The 17,719-nt window shown below is 44.3% G+C and overlaps 3 protein-coding genes across 4 annotated transcripts; 1 reads left to right on the top strand and 2 right to left on the bottom strand.

Annotated features, from left to right (window-relative positions):
- Positions 1-1,888: 1,888 nt before the first annotated feature.
- psmd8 (proteasome 26S subunit, non-ATPase 8) lies at positions 1,889-5,787 on the bottom strand. Its single transcript, XM_069720950.1, has 7 exons — positions 5,637-5,787; positions 4,821-4,893; positions 4,601-4,703; positions 4,343-4,508; positions 3,897-3,997; positions 3,442-3,553; positions 1,889-2,783 (listed from the first exon to the last, which is right to left on the bottom strand). Exons 1-7 carry the CDS (start codon positions 5,739-5,741, stop codon positions 2,646-2,648), a joined length of 798 nt encoding a protein of 265 aa, XP_069577051.1. The 5' UTR covers positions 5,742-5,787; the 3' UTR covers positions 1,889-2,645.
- A 61-nt stretch (positions 5,788-5,848) lies between these two features.
- Positions 5,849-8,169, top strand: nup88 (nucleoporin 88). Its single transcript, XM_069720949.1, has one exon. It carries the CDS (start codon positions 5,888-5,890, stop codon positions 8,075-8,077), a length of 2,190 nt encoding a protein of 729 aa, XP_069577050.1. The 5' UTR covers positions 5,849-5,887; the 3' UTR covers positions 8,078-8,169.
- Positions 8,170-10,536: 2,367 nt separating this feature from the next.
- Positions 10,537-17,393, bottom strand: ehd2b (EH-domain containing 2b). Of its 2 annotated transcripts, none has more exons than XM_069720982.1 (7): positions 16,991-17,393; positions 15,376-15,851; positions 15,071-15,247; positions 13,913-14,037; positions 12,391-12,803; positions 12,133-12,297; positions 10,537-11,926 (listed from the first exon to the last, which is right to left on the bottom strand). In XM_069720982.1, exons 2-7 carry the CDS (start codon positions 15,594-15,596, stop codon positions 11,378-11,380), a joined length of 1,650 nt encoding a protein of 549 aa, XP_069577083.1. In that variant the 5' UTR covers positions 15,597-15,851; positions 16,991-17,393; the 3' UTR covers positions 10,537-11,377. The 2 variants fall into 2 exon arrangements, with proteins under 2 accessions (XP_069577083.1, XP_069577084.1); XM_069720983.1 differs by having other exon boundaries at positions 13,940-14,037.
- Positions 17,394-17,719: the final 326 nt, after the last annotated feature.

The raw sequence follows: 17,719 nt of genomic DNA, 5'->3' as shown, positions 1-17,719 counted from the left end.
GGCCGACCAAAATTACCCCAAGAGAGCAGCGACGACTCATCGGAGAGGTCACAAAAGACCCCACGACAACATCCAAAGAACTGCAGGCCTCACTTGCCTCAGTTAAATTCAGTGTTCATGACTCCACCATAAGAAAGAGACTCGGCAAAAATGGCTGCATGGCAGAGTTCCAAGACCAAAACCACCGCTGAGCAAAAAGAACATTAAGACTCGTCTCATTTTTGCCCGAAAACATCTTGATGATCCCCGAGACTTTTGGGAAAATACTCTGTGGACTGACGAGACCAAAGTTGAACTTTTTGGAAGGTGTGTGTCCCGTTACATCTGGCGTAAAAGTAACACCACATTTCAGAAGAAATACCAACAGTAAAATATGGTGGTGGTAGTGTGGTGGTCTGGGGCTGTTTTGCTGCTTCAGGACCTGGAAGACTTGCTGTGATAAATGGAACCATGAATTCTTCTGTCTACTAAAACATCCTGAAGGAGAACGTCCGGCCGTCTGTTCGTGACCTCAAGCTGAAGCCAACTTGGGTTCTGCAGCAGGACGATGATCCAAAACACACCAGCAAGTCCACCTCTGAATGGCTGAAGAAAAACAAAATGAAGACTTTGGAGTGGCCTAGTCAAAGTCCTGACCTGAATCCTATTGAGATGCTGTGGCATGACCTTAAAAAGGAGGTTGGTGCTGGAAAACCCTCCAATGTGGCTGAATTACAACAACTCTGTGAAGATGAGTGGGCCAAAATTCCTCCACAGCTGGAAAAGACTCATTGCAAGTTATCACAAACGCTTGATTGCAGTTGTTGCTGCTGAGGGTGGTCCAACCAGTTATTAGGTTTAGGGGGAAACACTTTTTCACACAGGGCCATGTGGGTTTGGATTGTTTTTCTCCCTTAATAATAAAAACCTTCATTTAAAAACTGCATTTTGTGTTTACTTGTTATCTTTGACTAATATTTAAATTTGTTTGATGATCTGAAACATTTAGGTTAGGTAGTTACTTTATTAATCCCCGAGGGGACATTTTTGTGACAAACGTGCAAAAAAATAAGAAATCAGGAAGGAGGCAAACACTTTTTCACACCACTGTATAATATATATATATATATTATATATATATTATATTTATATATTATATATTTTTCATACAGAACTTTCACTTGTAATGAAACGTTTTTATGAGGAAGTATTGGTACTTTTTTTTTTAAGGATGTGAATACTTCTACCACCACTGACCATTGTGATGTAATGTTGTCATCCGCTGTAACCAGATTTTCTTTCTAATTTTAAACAAACTGTACTGTGTTCTGGCCAAAATGAAAAATGTGTTTAAAAAAAATACTCAACTCAGGGAACCCTTCTGTTAGACGATGCACCAGCAGTGTATTATTTTAGAAATGCAACACCTACATGCATATATTGCCACATACTGCACAACTTAATATTGTAATGCAGGTTAGTGAAGTTTTGTGTGAAAAAAATACATCATAAGCAATATAATGTTGACTAGCCAGTCTTTGTTTAGTTTGTTTTATACAGCGCTTACACTAGTAGTACCAGATTCAGTTTAATAGCACATCGTCTCAACCCCCCCTCATACAGTCGTATAAGTCCCTCTGTATAGCTCAAATATATTAACTTGTATCTGCCCACTTCACCAGCATCGAGAGTAGAGAGCAATATTCCTCAACTCGGTACCTCAAAAATGAAAACATCCGTTTCATGCGTACCTGCAGGAACTCCCTCGGGTCACGTTAGCAAGACTTGCAGCTTTCTAACTTTCAAAAGAATTAAAATTCGGAAAGTAGTTAAGCTGCTGCAAATGACTTTGTAAGAGAGTTGGAGCTGTGGAGTAAAAAAAAAAAAAAAAACTAAACTAAAAGGCACGGTCATTCAAAAAGTTTATTTTCCGAATCATTTATTTGCCCAAAGGTTTGCATTTTAAGATCAACGAGATTACAAACCATCAAGGGACAAAGAGGCATTACTTAGTTAGAAAACACTCACAAACTTCAATAGCAATTTCAGTTGTAGATACAGCCATTCATTTCTGTGAGTTCTACTCAGGAGAGAACTTTTGTATACAAAAAGAGGTTGCTAAAACTTCAGGAAAAAAAAAAAAAAAAAAAAAAACCCAATGTCGAGTTGCATTGAGAGTTGTGTGACGCTGGAGGCCAAAGTCACAGGGTGGTGATTGTAATGAAATTTGTTGCGGTTGTAAAACAACAGAACCCAAATGTTTCTAAATGTAGTAGCTGCTCTACTATCTGGGAATAACCCACAAAAAGATCAATTTTAACGTCGGAGCATCTTGGCTAAAATAATTAAGTGTAACACTTAAACCTTCCAATGTGTTTAAAAGGAGATATGTAGCAGCTGTTGAATAGAATAATATTGTGATGCTTTCAGTTTGGTCCTTTATCTCTCAAAATGAAGGCAAATTGCCAGACAAGGAGGACCGGCAGATAGGTTTAAGATAACAGGGAAAAAAATAGATGGCTATAGGGGGAACAAAGCAACCTCAATGGCAATAAATGAAGTAAACCCCTTGGTGAAACTGCATTTGAGCTGTCTGGATGTATACTGGATCAGTGGCGTGTTTGTCTGAGTGCGTCTGTACATGGTCGAGTGTTCCTGGGGGTGGATTACACAATCATTTCCAGCTGTCGTGCGTATTCTATGACTTGTTGTGCCAGCTCCGTGGAGGGGATGGTCACCTCTTCTGTCCGCTGCTGCTGACTGGTGAAAGAGTAATAGCCATCTGCGCTCAAACTCCATCCCCTCTGAAATGAAAAACAAAACAAAACAAAAAAAGGGACAGTCAGCTTTGGTTGTCTGGCTATTTTATTCTTTGTAGGCAAGAGTCCAATTTTTTAACAACTTGTTGAGTTGATAGGAATAACAACTGAAACTTAAGCGATAAGTAATCTGCTGTTCCAGTCAACACCTGGCTGCTTTTTACACCCAACCAAAATATTTCTATTAGCATCCACTTATTTAAATAGAATTTATTGGAGCAAGTAATATATGTTGTCCAAAAATGGACTTGGCTTTGGTATAAAAACCATTTTTCACCCGTGTTATACTTTCAGGGTATGCCAATCCTTTATCGGCTCTTAACATCTACACAAACATCTTCTCTGGGTAAACAAAGAATGAAAATAAGATCTGTAATCCTAATGACACCTACAAGGTGAAATGTTGCTAAAAACTGTCCTCATTTATGATATTTTTATCCCTTTGATAGCCTGATGTCCTTGGATAAATACAACTCAAATAAAAAATACAACTGAGCTTATGTGTGAAAATTTAAAATGTAACTTATGTTCAATTGCAACTTCAAATACAAAAACAGAAGATTTGTTTTCCCTTTATGTTTTCTGTTAACCTCTGGATGCTCCTATAATTGGGAGTTTGATTCCTAAATGAAGATATACGTACCTTTTTGGCATACTCTGTCATCTTTTTGGGGGAACTGAAGAAAAGCACACGGGTGGCTTCACCGAACTGGATCTGCTCATACGCTTTCTCTATGCAACCTGCGATCTCATCACTGCAATTAAAAAAGCCAGAGCATTAGCTGGGGTTATCTTAAAAATATTGTTTCATAGGTTAAATGTCATCAAATAAACAACTAGCAACAAGTTTTCCTTCCTGAAACAGAGTCCACCTTACAACTTAGGGAAAGAAGATGAATTGAAACTGTCATCCATTTTACATTTGTTTTAGTGAAAGTACTGAGATAACTAGTACGACAGCATAAACCAGTGGGAAACTCGTGCAAACCAGTTGTTCCTGTGGTCACAGTGTTATTTATATTAACAACATTTTAAAACCTTTAAGATGTGTTATTTTCAAAGAAAAATAGCAGGCATGAATACAATTTGTGTCCTTACCGAATTGTGTCAAGCAGAATATCTATAAAAAAGGTGTAGCTCTCAGCAGGGATGTTGCCTTTGGCGAGAAATACCTTGTTGTAGCTTCCCTCCATCAAGTACTGAAATGGTCAGGAGATAAATAAATTATGAAGGTGGCATTTACACCAAAGTTATTTTTGACATTATAACAATATAAACAGAGAATTTCACAAAACCAAGCATGTACCCGAGGAAATATTAATGATAATTTGTGCTGATTAATTCAAAAAGCAGTCAAACTGGTCCAACCAGTGAATCATTGATTGCAGTAGCGTGCCACTGACAATGTGGCCGCTCCCCCCTGACTGATATAGAAAATCTGGAACCCAAATTATTAATTTAAATGAACAAGTTAAGTATTTTGAGAGTGAAAAAAAACAAACAAATATGAAAAAAAGTCTCCCGGTTAGAGTAAATGACAGCACCTGCTCTAAGGACACCGGGTGTCTGATGTATACGTTGGTTTGAATATCTCGTGCGCTCAATCTCTCCAGTTCAGTGTGAAACTCGGACACACGATTCTGTGAGAGCAGGAAGAGCAGGTTCAGTCCAAGCAGCTGGTGCATGTAGGCAGCGTCTGGCAGTTCGTCCCTTCGTGACGAGAGTAAAGAAAGATCCATGTCAGGAAACCCTGGCGACTGTATTCTCAGTACATATGAAAGACCAATAAAAGGTGTCATTACTTGTAATCAAAGTAGTAACATTTTAGCTGGGCCATGTATCTCTCAAAGGACGGGATGTCCTTCTTGAGGATACTCCACAAGGCTCCGATTTCAAGGACATCACCTGAAACACACGCAGATTTTGTCTTGATTACGGGGATATCGTTTTGATAAGTAGTTTATCGCCTCGCCGGCCGTGATCGATGCGGACCGGCAGCTCGATGTGCATTTATTTACTCACGAGCTAAAATGAGCTGCTGCTTGGTGAGCGCCGACCCGCTGGTGGGTAAAAAGTTCAGCTCCAGTAATGAAACCTGCAAAAGGAAAAACAACAGCTCGTGGTTATTTTCTTAAACTTTCCAATTGAATGTGTAGATTGTGTTTACCCCTAATCTGAGATTATGGAACTAATGACAAAAACATACCACGGAAAGATGGAAGAAATAAATTATTTAAGATTTTCAATAGAATAACAACTTGTTCATCAATAAGTGACGTTTGGGTTAAATCCCAGAAGATAGAAAAAGAAGCATCTCAACAGTAAAAGTCCTTAAAATCCACATATCTCCATGAAATAAAATACAAATTTTGGACATGCATGGTTTTCACTGTAAAGAAAGGGTTTCAAGAATTGCAATATTAAAAGCAACTAGTAAGTAAATCTGTCAGAAAAATACAGAAGTATAAAATAACAGGATGGAAATGAAGCTTAGTTCGTTTAACAACAATGACGTCACGTAAATGATTCGTTTCCCGACTGTCGTTCACAGAAAACTTAACGATTGCGTTGACTAATCACCCAAACACTAACACGATCACTATTTAAAAAAAAAATCACTACCGGTGTCCAAAGCTCACAAAACAATAATAAAAATAAAACAACCTCTGTACACAACGTTAGCCGAGCTAGCGTAAGTTAGCAAGCTTAGCTCCTTTTGCTAAAAAAAAAAAAAAAAAAAAATCGCCATCGTTTTTCAAACGGCTAAAATTCCCAGTTTAACTCGTTTGATTTAAAATAAATAAATAAATAAACAGACACACGAAGGCGCGAATCTACCTTGAGTTTGCTCAGAAGTTCTCCACATTTGCTCAGGTTTGGGTTTTTCTTGTTCCATTCCGCCTTCAGAGTCTCGTACAGCCCCGCGGTCTCTTTCAACGCCATGGTGATTCTGCAAAATGTACGACACCGGCCGCCGGAATACGGCAAGTCGACTGTCGTGAAGCGCTTTTCGCTCGTTGCCAGGGAGGAGGGGGGAGGGGGGAGGGGGCTGGCTTCCTTCTAGCAACGGATCGCGCCTGTCGATCAAGATGGCGGCGTTCGGCGCGGAGCGCTGGCTCAATGATTTGCCAAACCATGCCATTTTCAAAACGATACGACGCAAGCTGGGTTTGGAACCGAGCGCACATGAACGAGAAACGGCCAAGAACCTGACGTTTTGTTTGGGCGGTGACTTTTTCCTGTGGGACGACGGAGACCGCGTGTTTTACACGACGAACTTGCGCCACCTGAATTCGGAAGAGAGCGACGGCGACGGCAACGGCGGCGACGGCAACGGCGGGAAGTACCAGACCATGCTGTGCATCAACCCGCCTCTCTTCGAGGTGTGCCAGGTGTTGGTCAGCCCGACTCAGCACCACGTCGCGCTCGTCGGGCAGCGGGGCGTCTCGGTGCTGGAGCTCCCGCAGCGGTGGGGCAAGAGGTCCGAGTTCGAGGGCGGACGCGGCGACGTCAACTGCAGGACCATCCCGGTGGCGGAGCGCTTCTTCACCAGCTCGCCGTCGGTGACCCTGCGCCAGGCGGACTGGTACCCGAGCGAGACCGACGAGCCCCACCTGGTGCTGCTCACGTCCGACAACACCATCAGGTTTTACGGCTTGAAGTCGCCCCAGACGCCGGCCAGAGTCCTGCCGCTGTCTCAGTCGGAGGACGGCGGCGGCGGCGGCGGCGCGCCGGCCCGCTCCTACGCCGCGTCTCTCGGAGAGATCGCGGTGGCGTTTGACTTCGGGCCGATTTCGTCCCCTCCCAGGCAGCTGGTAACACAGTGCGCCAAAGGACAGCCGGTCTATCCTCTCTACGTCCTCTACGAAAACGGGGAGACCTACGTGAGCTACACGAGCCAGGCGACCGGCGTGAGTCTCAGCAGACCCGTGGGACCGCTCCCCATGTACCCTGCGGCGGAGGATAACTATGGCTACGACGCTTGTGCCATCCTGTGCCTGCCCTGCGCGCCCAGCATCCTGGTCATCGCCACCGAAACGGGCACGCTGTACCACTGCGTGGTGCTGGAGTCTGAGGAAGAGGAGGAGACCCGGGCGGTGGAGAAGTGGATCCGAGGCACCGACGCGGTGCCGGCTCTCTACGTGTTTGAGTGCGTGGAGCTCGAGCTCACGCTCAAAGTGGCCTCGGCGGAGGACGAGGAGCCCCAGGAGTTTGACTTCACCTGCCCCATCAGACTGCACAGAGACCCCCTGTGTCAGCACAGGTATCACTGCACCCACGAAGCGGGCGTGCACAGCGTGGGGCTGATCTGGGTCAACAAGCTGCAGAAGTTCCTCCAGTCCGACGAGGAGGACAAGGACGGTCTCCAGGAGCTGGCCGCCGAGAAGCGCTGCATCGTGGAGCACATCCTTTGCACCAGGCCGCTCCTCACCAGTCGGTCGGCTCCGGTTCGTGGCTTTTTGATCGTGTCGGACCTCTCCTTGGGCGCCACCATGATCTGCATCACCAGCACCTACGAGTGCCTCATGCTGCCCCTGCTGAGCTCCATCCGGCCTCCGTCCCCTCCGCTGCTCTGCTCCCACCCCGGCCCCGGCTCCTCCAGCTCGCCTCTGCGCGGGCTTGCCGACGACTCCTTCGAGCAGCACATTCGCAACATCCTGGCCCGCAGCTCCACCAACCCTCTCGTGTTGAAGGCGGGCGACAAGGACACGTCGTCGCCGCCGCCTCCGGAGTGTCTGCAGCTCCTCAGCAGAGCCACGCAGGTCTTCCGCGAGGAGTACATCCTCAAGCAGGACATGGCCCGCGAAGAGATGCAGAGGAGGGTGAAGCTGCTGACGGGCCAGAAGAACAAGCAGCTGGAAGAGATGACTCTGTGCCGGGAGGAGAGCAGGAGCCTGAGGGAGGCCGCGGAGAGATTGGCCGACAAGTACGAAGACGCAAAGTATCGTCAGGAAACCATCATGAACAAGGTGAAGAAAGTGTTGTGCAGCCTGCAAAGCCAACTACCCATACTGTCCAACAGTGAAAAGGACATGAAGAAGGAGCTGCAGAGCGTCAGTGATCAACTGAAATACCTGGACAACTGCATCCGGCAGGTCAACATGAAGCTGGACTACCAGAAGACACAAGTGGACAAGGACATGCCCGCAGCCAGGACCACGGTGTCACTCAACGCCCAGCAGAAGAAGGTGGTGCAGGACGTCCTCCGAGAACAGGGACAGCAAATTGGTGACATGATGAAGCAGATCAAAGACATCAAAAACCATTTTAGTTTCTAAGCGTTTCAGAAATCACTTCAATGTTTGCAAGCAGTTTGGGAAATATTTCAAATTCCCTTTTGAGCACAGTCTGTTATTGCATCTGTAATGAGATGTTTGGAAGTGGTATCAGATTCCAGAAATATTTTATATACAACCTTCTCACTTTACTTTTTGATAACTACATGTTGTATGTCTCTTAATAGGAGTACAATATGTTAGCCCTCGTTGTCTTACATAACAGCTTGCAGATGTTTTTGCTGAATTTGTCTTCCTGAATGTTAACGTGAGAGCAGAACGTGAAATGTGTGGGAAGGAAATATTAGCAATACTTTGAGCTGAACTGTTTTCAACATGGGGTTTTCTCACTTTCTGGAAAAAAAAAAAATAAACTCGTTAGTTCTCTGTAACAGCTTTTGTGAAGAAATATTTATTGTTTATGACCTTTTGATAAAAGCGCATTTGCAAGTGAATTACAAAAAGTTGTTAAATTTATTAACACGGCGGACTAAAGGAACCAGAAGCTATTCGCATTAACGGATAAGTTCATGCGGTATTCACATGCTCACGCGTACCGGTTGCATTTATTTCCTCGGCCCGTAAAGACCACGAGAAAATCCCTTCGTAGTGCAACTCCAGAAGAACCACCTGCAGCGTGTAAAATACTGGAAGCGCATTTCTAAATGCTGTAACGGCTCAACAGTCGGATGACAATTACAGCAACCAGAAGCTCTTTCTTTTCACTTTCATTTCTTTCTAAGTCTGCACACATCTTTTAATCCGTACATCTGCACGCGTCCAGTCTGCCATCTACAGTTGGAAACTGCATTGTACAGTTTGAGCTCAGGATTCCTGCCTCCACCAGATGTCACCCCTCTCCAGAGCGGATGGCCTCAGTTTTTCTTCCACTGCAGGTTTTCTAGGGAGGAATTCCCCACATAAACACTCGGTGACGTACAGGGAGACCTCGGTTTATGTTGAGTAAGCTCCATTGTTGAGGATTTCTGATGGGTTTGTTTTTTTTTGGGGGGGGGGGGTCACCGGCTGTAATTTGGGCCTGACTGCAAGTTTCACCCCCTTTGCTTTGGCAGCACTGTAGCTTGTTTTGAGGAACAAATATTTGAGATGGTTTATGACTCAGCGGTGCCCTAATTATGTAACAAGCAGGCATTGTTCAAACTGCTATGGGGATTTTTTATTCTACTCTCGAAAATGTTGTTGCTAACGGTGATTTTAAAATATACAAGATGGCAGAGCATAAGTTGTAATCGACCTGTATGTCCGTAAGATCACGTCAATGAATACTTTTCACTACTTGTTTTTTTTTTCTTTCAACATTCCCTCCCTGGTTCTCAGATACACCGGAGAAGGTGTGGTGTGCTGCAGGTCTGGTCCAGGAACGCTCCAAACAGGGGGATGTGGTAAAAGTCCTTCATGAAGGTACGGTGTTTAGATCCTGAGGAAACTTAGCGGACCCTAGGAAAGGGGATATTAATAACTCCCAGGCCAGCCTACCGCATTCTTCACATGTGAGTCACTCAGCCAGAGAGCAGGGAGGAAAGGCTGGATTGCCTCTGTTTCTCATTTGTGTTTCTTTCCATGGAGGAGTGGAACAAGGAGGCGGGGAGGCCACCCCTTCTTTCAGAAACCTTGAAAAGCCTCATGCGAAGCGTCTTTACACGGGGACACGTTTGTCCTCATAGTTTAAACCAAACAAGATGCACAGGCAGGCCAATGATAATGTAAAATAGGATAAGGGGGTACAAACCGACTGCCTTTAAGTGTGTGTGAGATATATATAGAGAGAGAGAGGGAGGGAGAGGGAGAGGGAGGGGAAGATGGTGGGAAGGAGAGAGGAAAGGGGAAAGAGCCTCGGAAAATGGTGGTATGGGGATTTGGCACGGGAGAGTGTGAGTCACTGTTTATCTGGTCTGTCACCAAGAGACCAAGTTGGCTTGATAGAAAAGAAAATCTTGTTAAATGAGGACCAAATTGAAAGCAACCAACTGCTAGTTTTGTATTCTGTACTGTGTTTATTTGTAGGCATTTTAATAACTCAACGTTTGTTAACAATTCAATTCAGAGAAGTTTTAATGGACAGAAATATGATTATATTAACACAACATTAAGACGGGTATGTATGAATTATACACATTCTATATGTCTGTCCCTCAGGTTGTGGCACGTTGATGCTTAATGTGCAGCAATGTCCACCCTGTCTCTTCCTACAGGAGAATTTTGAACTTTGAAAAGTCACTAAGCGCTTTGAAATCTTCTCGTAAATGGTCCTTTTTTTTTTTATCATCTCTTTTTCAGGCTTGTTAAACTTCTAATCTGCTTTAGTTTCTTTCTACTATTGTTCCATTTCGGTTTCATGACATTAATGATTTTGTTTACTCTGATTGGTGTTTTCCGGGCTCAACTTTTTCAAACTTTGTACAAGTTTTTATTGATACGAAAGAGTCAAGACACAGGCGAGGCACAGTCATGGAATTTTATTTGGTTACAATAATAGTTATCATAAGAACAATCGGTGGAGCTGTGCACAGTAGTCAGTAATATGTCGATCATATATTCTAGTTGAAAAGTTTGTCTCGGCTTGTAATGTTCTTTTAAGCAACTGAGGTCTTGCTCCTGCACATACAAAACAACATTTACAAAAATAATATATAAAGTCTACACAAACACGTGGCGAGTAAAGCAGCAAAGTGAAATGCATTCAGGGTATTAGATTGGTGCTGCTACTTTGAGTAGAAAAATGCAACAAACACATAATTTGGGCAAAATAAGTCTTTGGAAATAAATGTGTAGATGATACCCTCAGTGGAATTACAAATAATCTCCGAGATAAATGCCACTCCAGGGTAGTCACTGAAGGAATGGTAAATATAAAGGTCTTAATACAGAACAGTTTTACTCTGAATTCTCTCAAACACATGCCGAATACTGCTCACTTACTTTATTGACTTCTGCTCAGCAAACACAAGTAGATATATATATATTTAAAAAGCTCATCATAAAAAAGCAAACTTTGAGAGGCCAAAGGGAGGAAGCAACCAGACCCCTGTGACTGCTTAATACACAATCTTTTGAAGTAAGCCTCGTTATAGTCTCAAAGGTATGACTTGCACTTAAATACAGTATGTTTCATTGTGCAAGACTAAAATCAGTCTCAGACTAAAAGTTGTACACATTACATACAACATTCTGACGTGGGTCTGCGCGAAAAAAAAAAAAGAGCAAATACAAACAGTAGCATACAGTAAGTGTGACAGCCAAAAGAGAAGAGTCTCTCTCAACTGCAGGGACTTTGTGACATGTCTATGCATCAGAACCCTTCTGCCTGCGTTTGGAGGGTGGAACCAGACGGTTAGGGAGCTCCGGGGGGAGGCCGTGGCCCTCCAGCTTGACCTCAATCAGGTGGCTGGCCAGGGCAAATTCTTCATCATCCAGCATGCCATCACGGTCCACATCTGACAGCTTCCAGATGCGACCCAGCACCGAGTTGGGCAGGCGGGAGCTCACCATCCAGTCCTTAGCCTTGGTGCCACTCAGTTTCCCCTCGTTGGGAGCGAGGTTATAGAAGATTTCGTCATATTTGGGCTTGTCTTTGGTCACCACCCAGCCATCCTCCTCCTCACATGGCTCCCCGTTCTCCTCAGCAAAGGGGTCGGCCCCCGAGAACGGTCCCGCGTGGTTCCCCAAGAAGGCACCACCCTGCACGCCCGGTTGGTCACCTGCCTCCAGCTCCTCTTGCCGCAGGAGGGGCATCAGTTTGGCGATGTCAGCAGAGAGCAACTCATCCAGGGCTGTCATCAGATTAGGCTTCAATGTTTTGAACTTGGTGAAATCATGAACCATCAATTGTTCCTTTAAAAAAAAAAAGGAAGATGACAGTGTTAGTCAGTAGATTTAAACATTTTGATTACATACAGGGGTCTCCAATCTTTTTCCTCTGAGAGCTCCTTTAATCTACCGGGTAGATCTCGATCTACTGGTTGGAGACCCTTGGATTAGATTAACTATTACCTTGCAAATTATTATTCTAATAGTAAAATCCAGCAACTCAGACGAACCTGCATTTTAGCACAATCTGGAAAGTCTCCAGCAGAAATGTTGTACTGCAGCTGGATCTTGGAGAATATAACTGGCAGCTGATAGATCAGATTCTTCTTCTTGTTGTCCTTCCTGAAGACAGAAGGCATCTCCTGCTTCAGGTGGCTGATGATGTGGGCATGGACCTGGGATTAAGAAAAGCAATGTCAACCTGTCAAGAATCTTTTAACGAGCACATGACGACAAAACCAGAAACACATGCATACTAAGTCACCCACCCTAACAAGACGTGCTCTCTTGACCAGGTCGTTGAGCTTGCGTAAAGCTGCATTGCGAGGAAGGTTTTGAATGTCAGCGAACAGATCCTCCTCCTCCAGCTCAAACAGTTTACGGTTGTCTGTAACCAGCAGCGGCTCTGACCAGAAGGAGCCGATGTAGACACGCAGGACCTCCGGGGTGCCAAACACTTTCCCCAGGGACCACATCAGTGCACCGTACACCCGCATCAGCTGCTGGGTGCCGACCATGTCTGCTTTATTGAGCACCACCCGCAGCTTGTCCTCGTTGCCTTTCAGGGCACCGATGGCCTCGGCGAACTCATCTGATATCTCCAGTTTGTGGGCATCAAACAGAAGGATGATGCGGTCCACGCGTTCCGCAAACCAGCGCAGCACCGCCGGGAAGTCATAGCCTGTTTTGCGCAAGAAAAGGTGGAATGACCAACAACATTCATGAACCTTAAAGTGCAGTACCCATAACGCAAACAAGGGAGCGGGAGAGGGGAGAAGGTCAACACAGACACAAACCCTTCACGCTTCTTATCTGCATCCGTCAAACCACCTACCGCAGAGCTTTCAGGCACCAAGGCTTCAACGTATGCAATATAGCACTGTAAAAACATTTCTTTGACTTAATGTGTGCAATATATCCGTCTACAAGTCTCTTTGAGAGATTACTTTATATGTGTCAACATAGTAAAACAGTTCACCAATATTACATAAAAACATTTTCTTACTTCCTCTGGCAAAAAACACATAAATTGTTTTGGTTAAATCTGCTTTGGTTTTCTGATCTTTGATTTTTCTTTAACTAGACTACTACCGCCCGTGATGCTCATCACAAAAAACAGAGAAGAAGAAAAAAATAAATAAAAGCGTTGAGTTTTAGCTACTTGCTTACAAAAAAAAAAAGTTTAAATTTTCAGAGAAACTGGGACACTGTTTCTGGAAAGATGTGTTGATGAAGAATTTTCAAAATGTAATTTTCAATTTCTGTGAGCACAACAAATAACATTCCATTTACTTCCATTGTCTTGGGAAGGAGGAAATGTTGCAGATGGATTTTTCCAAACCTCATTTGATGAAACCAAAACCATCTACATGACTAGATATCACCAGTGGTAAGTGAGGAATCATGTTTTTACATCATTTTGGATGGACTGACACGTTAAACTCGTTAGTTGTTCATGCAGGCTGACTTGAATAATGGGTTACTTGGGTCGATAGAAAATTAAAATCTGGTGAGATGACGATGATGATGATGATGATGATAGTAATTTCTCAACAGTACATTCCTCCAGATGTGCTGACAGAAGTTTTGTCTGTACTCTCTCTGTTCCTGATTATGATTTCATGGCTGCTCGGTGTACTGCTGAGATGTTTTTTCGCCCTGCCGCCAAGTGTTATTGTGACAGAGTAAATTGGTACCATGAGAGTTAGCCAGGCGTGCTGAGGAGATGAGTTTATGAGCGGATGTTCAGGGATGTGTGTCTCTGCAGGCCCCCCCATGCCCTCTCCTTACCTTTGTCACCTTTGCCACCTTTCTCACCTCGGCTCACTCTCTGCTTGGCCCCAGACAGGATCCCTGGTGTGTCAATGATGCTGATACTCTCCAGGACCTGGTTGGGCATCTGGGCGCACTGGAATCTAGTGAATTCACCAGCGGACAGGAGAGAAGTCACATAAACCAAGATAAGATACAAGTTCACAAATGTCAGTGTTGTTTGAAACACTGCCAGTGTGGATGAGAAGAGACTAAATTATGGGTAAAAGGTCAACTCTTATCCAAAAAAAAAAAAAGCCAACGTGATCTCAGAAGCTGATTGAAGGGTGCTTTCTCAACTGCAGGCCCATTGTGTGCACACAGGCCTCCCAATGCTTCCTGAAGGAAAATGACCACTACTGCCAGAATCAAACAATAAGGCCTGTTAACGATGTGTGGCTTAGAACAACAATACCACTTCCTGTAGCTCATGAGCTTAACGAGCCCACCGGTTCCCTGAACAGGAAGTCAAAGCAAAAGGCGAGATGCAAGTACGTTCACAAACATACCCTGCTGAAGGCAGAGAGGGACCCTGCTGGAAAACTTGCATCCGAACTTCACGTTGGAGCCCCATCAACAGGAGACCTGTATATTCCTGTCACTTCTGGCCCACACGGCCATGCTTCTAGTGGCTAACAGTACTTCACTGTAAGACATGGGCCTTCTCGCTCGGTTTACAGCGGTGGAAAAACATAAACAGAAATATAGCAGCCCAGGCGGTAAACATGGTAGGAAAGAATTTCAAGTCCTTCCTACAGTTTCCCCGAGCTTTCCAAAGTATGTGACGTCATGTGTTTGTCTTTGCCCCGAGGGGCTGCAGGGGCCCTCTGACCTCGTCTCTGAACTGGTGTACACTGAAGTTCCTGTCTGAGTACATTAGCTTTCATCACCCTCTCTGGTGATATCGCTCCCTTTCTCAGTTTTTCCACAAATATGGCAAGTGCCTCCTCACTCTGAAATTTGGCGCAAGCCCCTGAAATTCCAACGCGCTAAACACACTTTCTGCAAACTTTCTGTCTCTTCCCCGTTTTCCCTCGTTGGGTTGTCTCACATAGTCTCCCTTTCATGCTGATATCTAACTGGCGCTAGCAGTGGAAACATTACACAACACACTGTGATTCAAATCTCTGCCCTTACCTGTTGAGGAAGGTGTTTCCAAATGGATTGAGTTTACGGAAAGGCTTGTTGGGGTCGACAATAAGGGCATTCCCAGGGATGACCCCCTCCACCTCCCCATGCATGACGGCAGTGAAGCAGTCAGTGGTGGGTTCAGGACCCACCCTGCTCCCAGGAATATCCTGCTCCAGTAGATACCTGTCAGTCACACATGTAGCTTGTGATTGTTTTGTTTTCCCTACTGGTACTTTAATTAATGATCAATTCATCAATCACACAAAGATAAACAGTGAACAAAGGTGTGATGCAGAGCTGCAGGGTCTTACTTGATGAATGTTGTCTTTCCAGTGGAGTACTGTCCTACAACCAGCACCATAGGCTTGTTGTCAAAATCCGCATCCTCCAGACCGGGAGAGTGGAAGTCATGGAAACCATAGTACTGCTCCAGGGGCAGCAGCTTCTTACGGTACAGGGACTTCAGCCCTTCTGTCACAGTGCGGATCACCTCAGGCGCCTTCTTCACATTTTTTCGCCCCCAGCGTGACATGTTGATCGACTAACGAGATGATAGGGAGCTTCTTCTAAAAATCAGTGTCAGAGTGGTGTCTGTTGTTTGGATTTGGATTTCCTGTGGTTGAACCGAGGAAAACCTTCAGGTGTTTCCTGTATTTATGTGAACCGTGCTCACTTTGTCCTTGAGGCCTCCTCTGCACACGCTGGGAGAAACGATCGGGCTGGTATTTTGATTGAAGTTGGTAGTTTGTCCTTTGAAAATAGTCACAACACTGACAAGCTTCAGCCCCTGAAATGTGGACAGAAACAGAGACAGGTAGAGGTTAAGCCTAATTAAAAAAGAAAAAGAAAAGAAGAGATAATCCACTTGGCAAAGGAAAACTTTGTGGGCCGTGATCAACATTTGAAACAATTTAGAGTAAAGATGTGGAATCTGAAGCAAACTTCAGCCCACATAGTCTGCCAAACATTATCAGAGCATGCCTGGAAAAAGCTGGTGTTCATGGTGGAAACTTGCAAACCCAGCCCTGCATCAGGATTTGCACAGGCACAGCTCATTTCTTTACAGTGAAATGAGTAAGACATTCCTCTTTCCCCTGAAGTCCCTCTCCGTGGAACATGAAATACGTGCATGAATCCTTCAAGGAAGACTTTTCAGTGTTAAAATGATAAAACAAATTTAACCATCGAGTGATAATCTTTTCTTTCTTTGCTGTAGTCCCCATAAACAGAAACGCAGGATTAAGAATCAAAGGCACAACTCATTATGGAAACAGACTGACGCAAAGGCGGAGAGGTAAGACACGTGTCAGCAGACGTGAACTCATCTGTGGAGAGCTTCTCTTGTAAATCCCATTCAAGTTAAAAAAAAATTAAAAAAAAAAAAAATCTGCCCAGAGGGCAAAAGACAGCAGAGTCCTGACATGTCACAAGACCCGTTTGGAAAGAGTTCTTGTCAAAATGGCGAACCCTGGAGATCTGAAGGAGAGACATTAAATGTTGCAATTGCATACAGAATTAGTGTGCCAGCCGAGCCGTAAGACTATAACCTCATTTACGGGTTTCCTGTGAGAATCAATGGTTTGCTTTAGGTTCTGGGATCAGTTTAAGTTAAAAGGATGGTGGAAAATTCCTTGTGGGTTCGTGGACCACAATTGCAACACAGTTTTGGACAAGGAAAGTAACAGCGTATCAGGGGACACATACTTTACTATCCATATTAGGAAATTGAAAAATATATTTACAGAAAGTTTCCATTAATTCTCCAACAAATCTGTGACCTTTCCACTACATTTTCTCTCAGCATCACAATCATAAATATATATATACATATATATATATATATATTTTAACAAAGCAATTTTGAGTAAAGTCAAATCACAAGCTGATCGTTATAGCCATATACAAAGTTTAAAAACGAGTATTTACCAGGTTACTATGGAGACTTCTTCAAGCACACTGGATCCCTCTCTCCAATCTTGCCCTCTGGAGTCTGGAAAATATTTCAACTTGAAGGAGGCAAAAACAGTCTCTTGGAGGAGCTGCTGCTACATGTATGGGTGTACCTCTGACAGCAAATAGGAACCCTCCGTGGAGCGTCAACACAGCTAGATTACAGAGGATCGTTCTTCTCCAGGGTTTAATGGACTTCAGATGAGCTTCAGATCTGCCAAGAGTCCTGACTCTGCTTGTTGAAAGAACACAAGGCGAACTCTCAGACTCTCGGGCACACCACACTCAGGCTACTTTTTCCTCTCCCCTTGCTTACTTCTCCTGGTTTAATGCACCTCCTCTTCCAGGGATGCCTGGCAATACTGTGGGCAGCACCAAGGGTCTGTTCAGGGCAGGGATGAGCTGAGTTGTGGCCAGAGGGTGTGGACCTGGGGGAGGGGGGTGGGGTGTTATGAATAAATAATTTGGGTGGAGTTATTTTTTTCTTTTCTTTTGTGAACATGATATAACCTCACAAAGCCCTTATGCATAGTTCGAGTAATATACGCATCACGCTGCACTCCTCCACCAGGGCTTCTTCTTCCTCCATGTTTTACAGTTTTTTGTTTTGTTTTCAGCAACATGCCATACATTTTCAGATGTGAGTTTTTCCCCTCATCGGTTAGTTTTAAACTTGCTCCTCCCAAACTCCGTGAACCCTCCAGG

Source organism: Brachyistius frenatus, unplaced genomic scaffold (genome assembly GCF_029030835.1).
Source record: "Brachyistius frenatus isolate BFR_SWC_R1_liver_20210118 unplaced genomic scaffold, ASM2903083v1 Contig_254, whole genome shotgun sequence".
Lineage (NCBI taxonomy): Eukaryota > Metazoa > Chordata > Actinopteri > Embiotocidae > Brachyistius > Brachyistius frenatus.
Note: the sequence above shows the minus strand (reverse complement) of the source record. Positions and strands in the feature narration are given on the sequence as shown.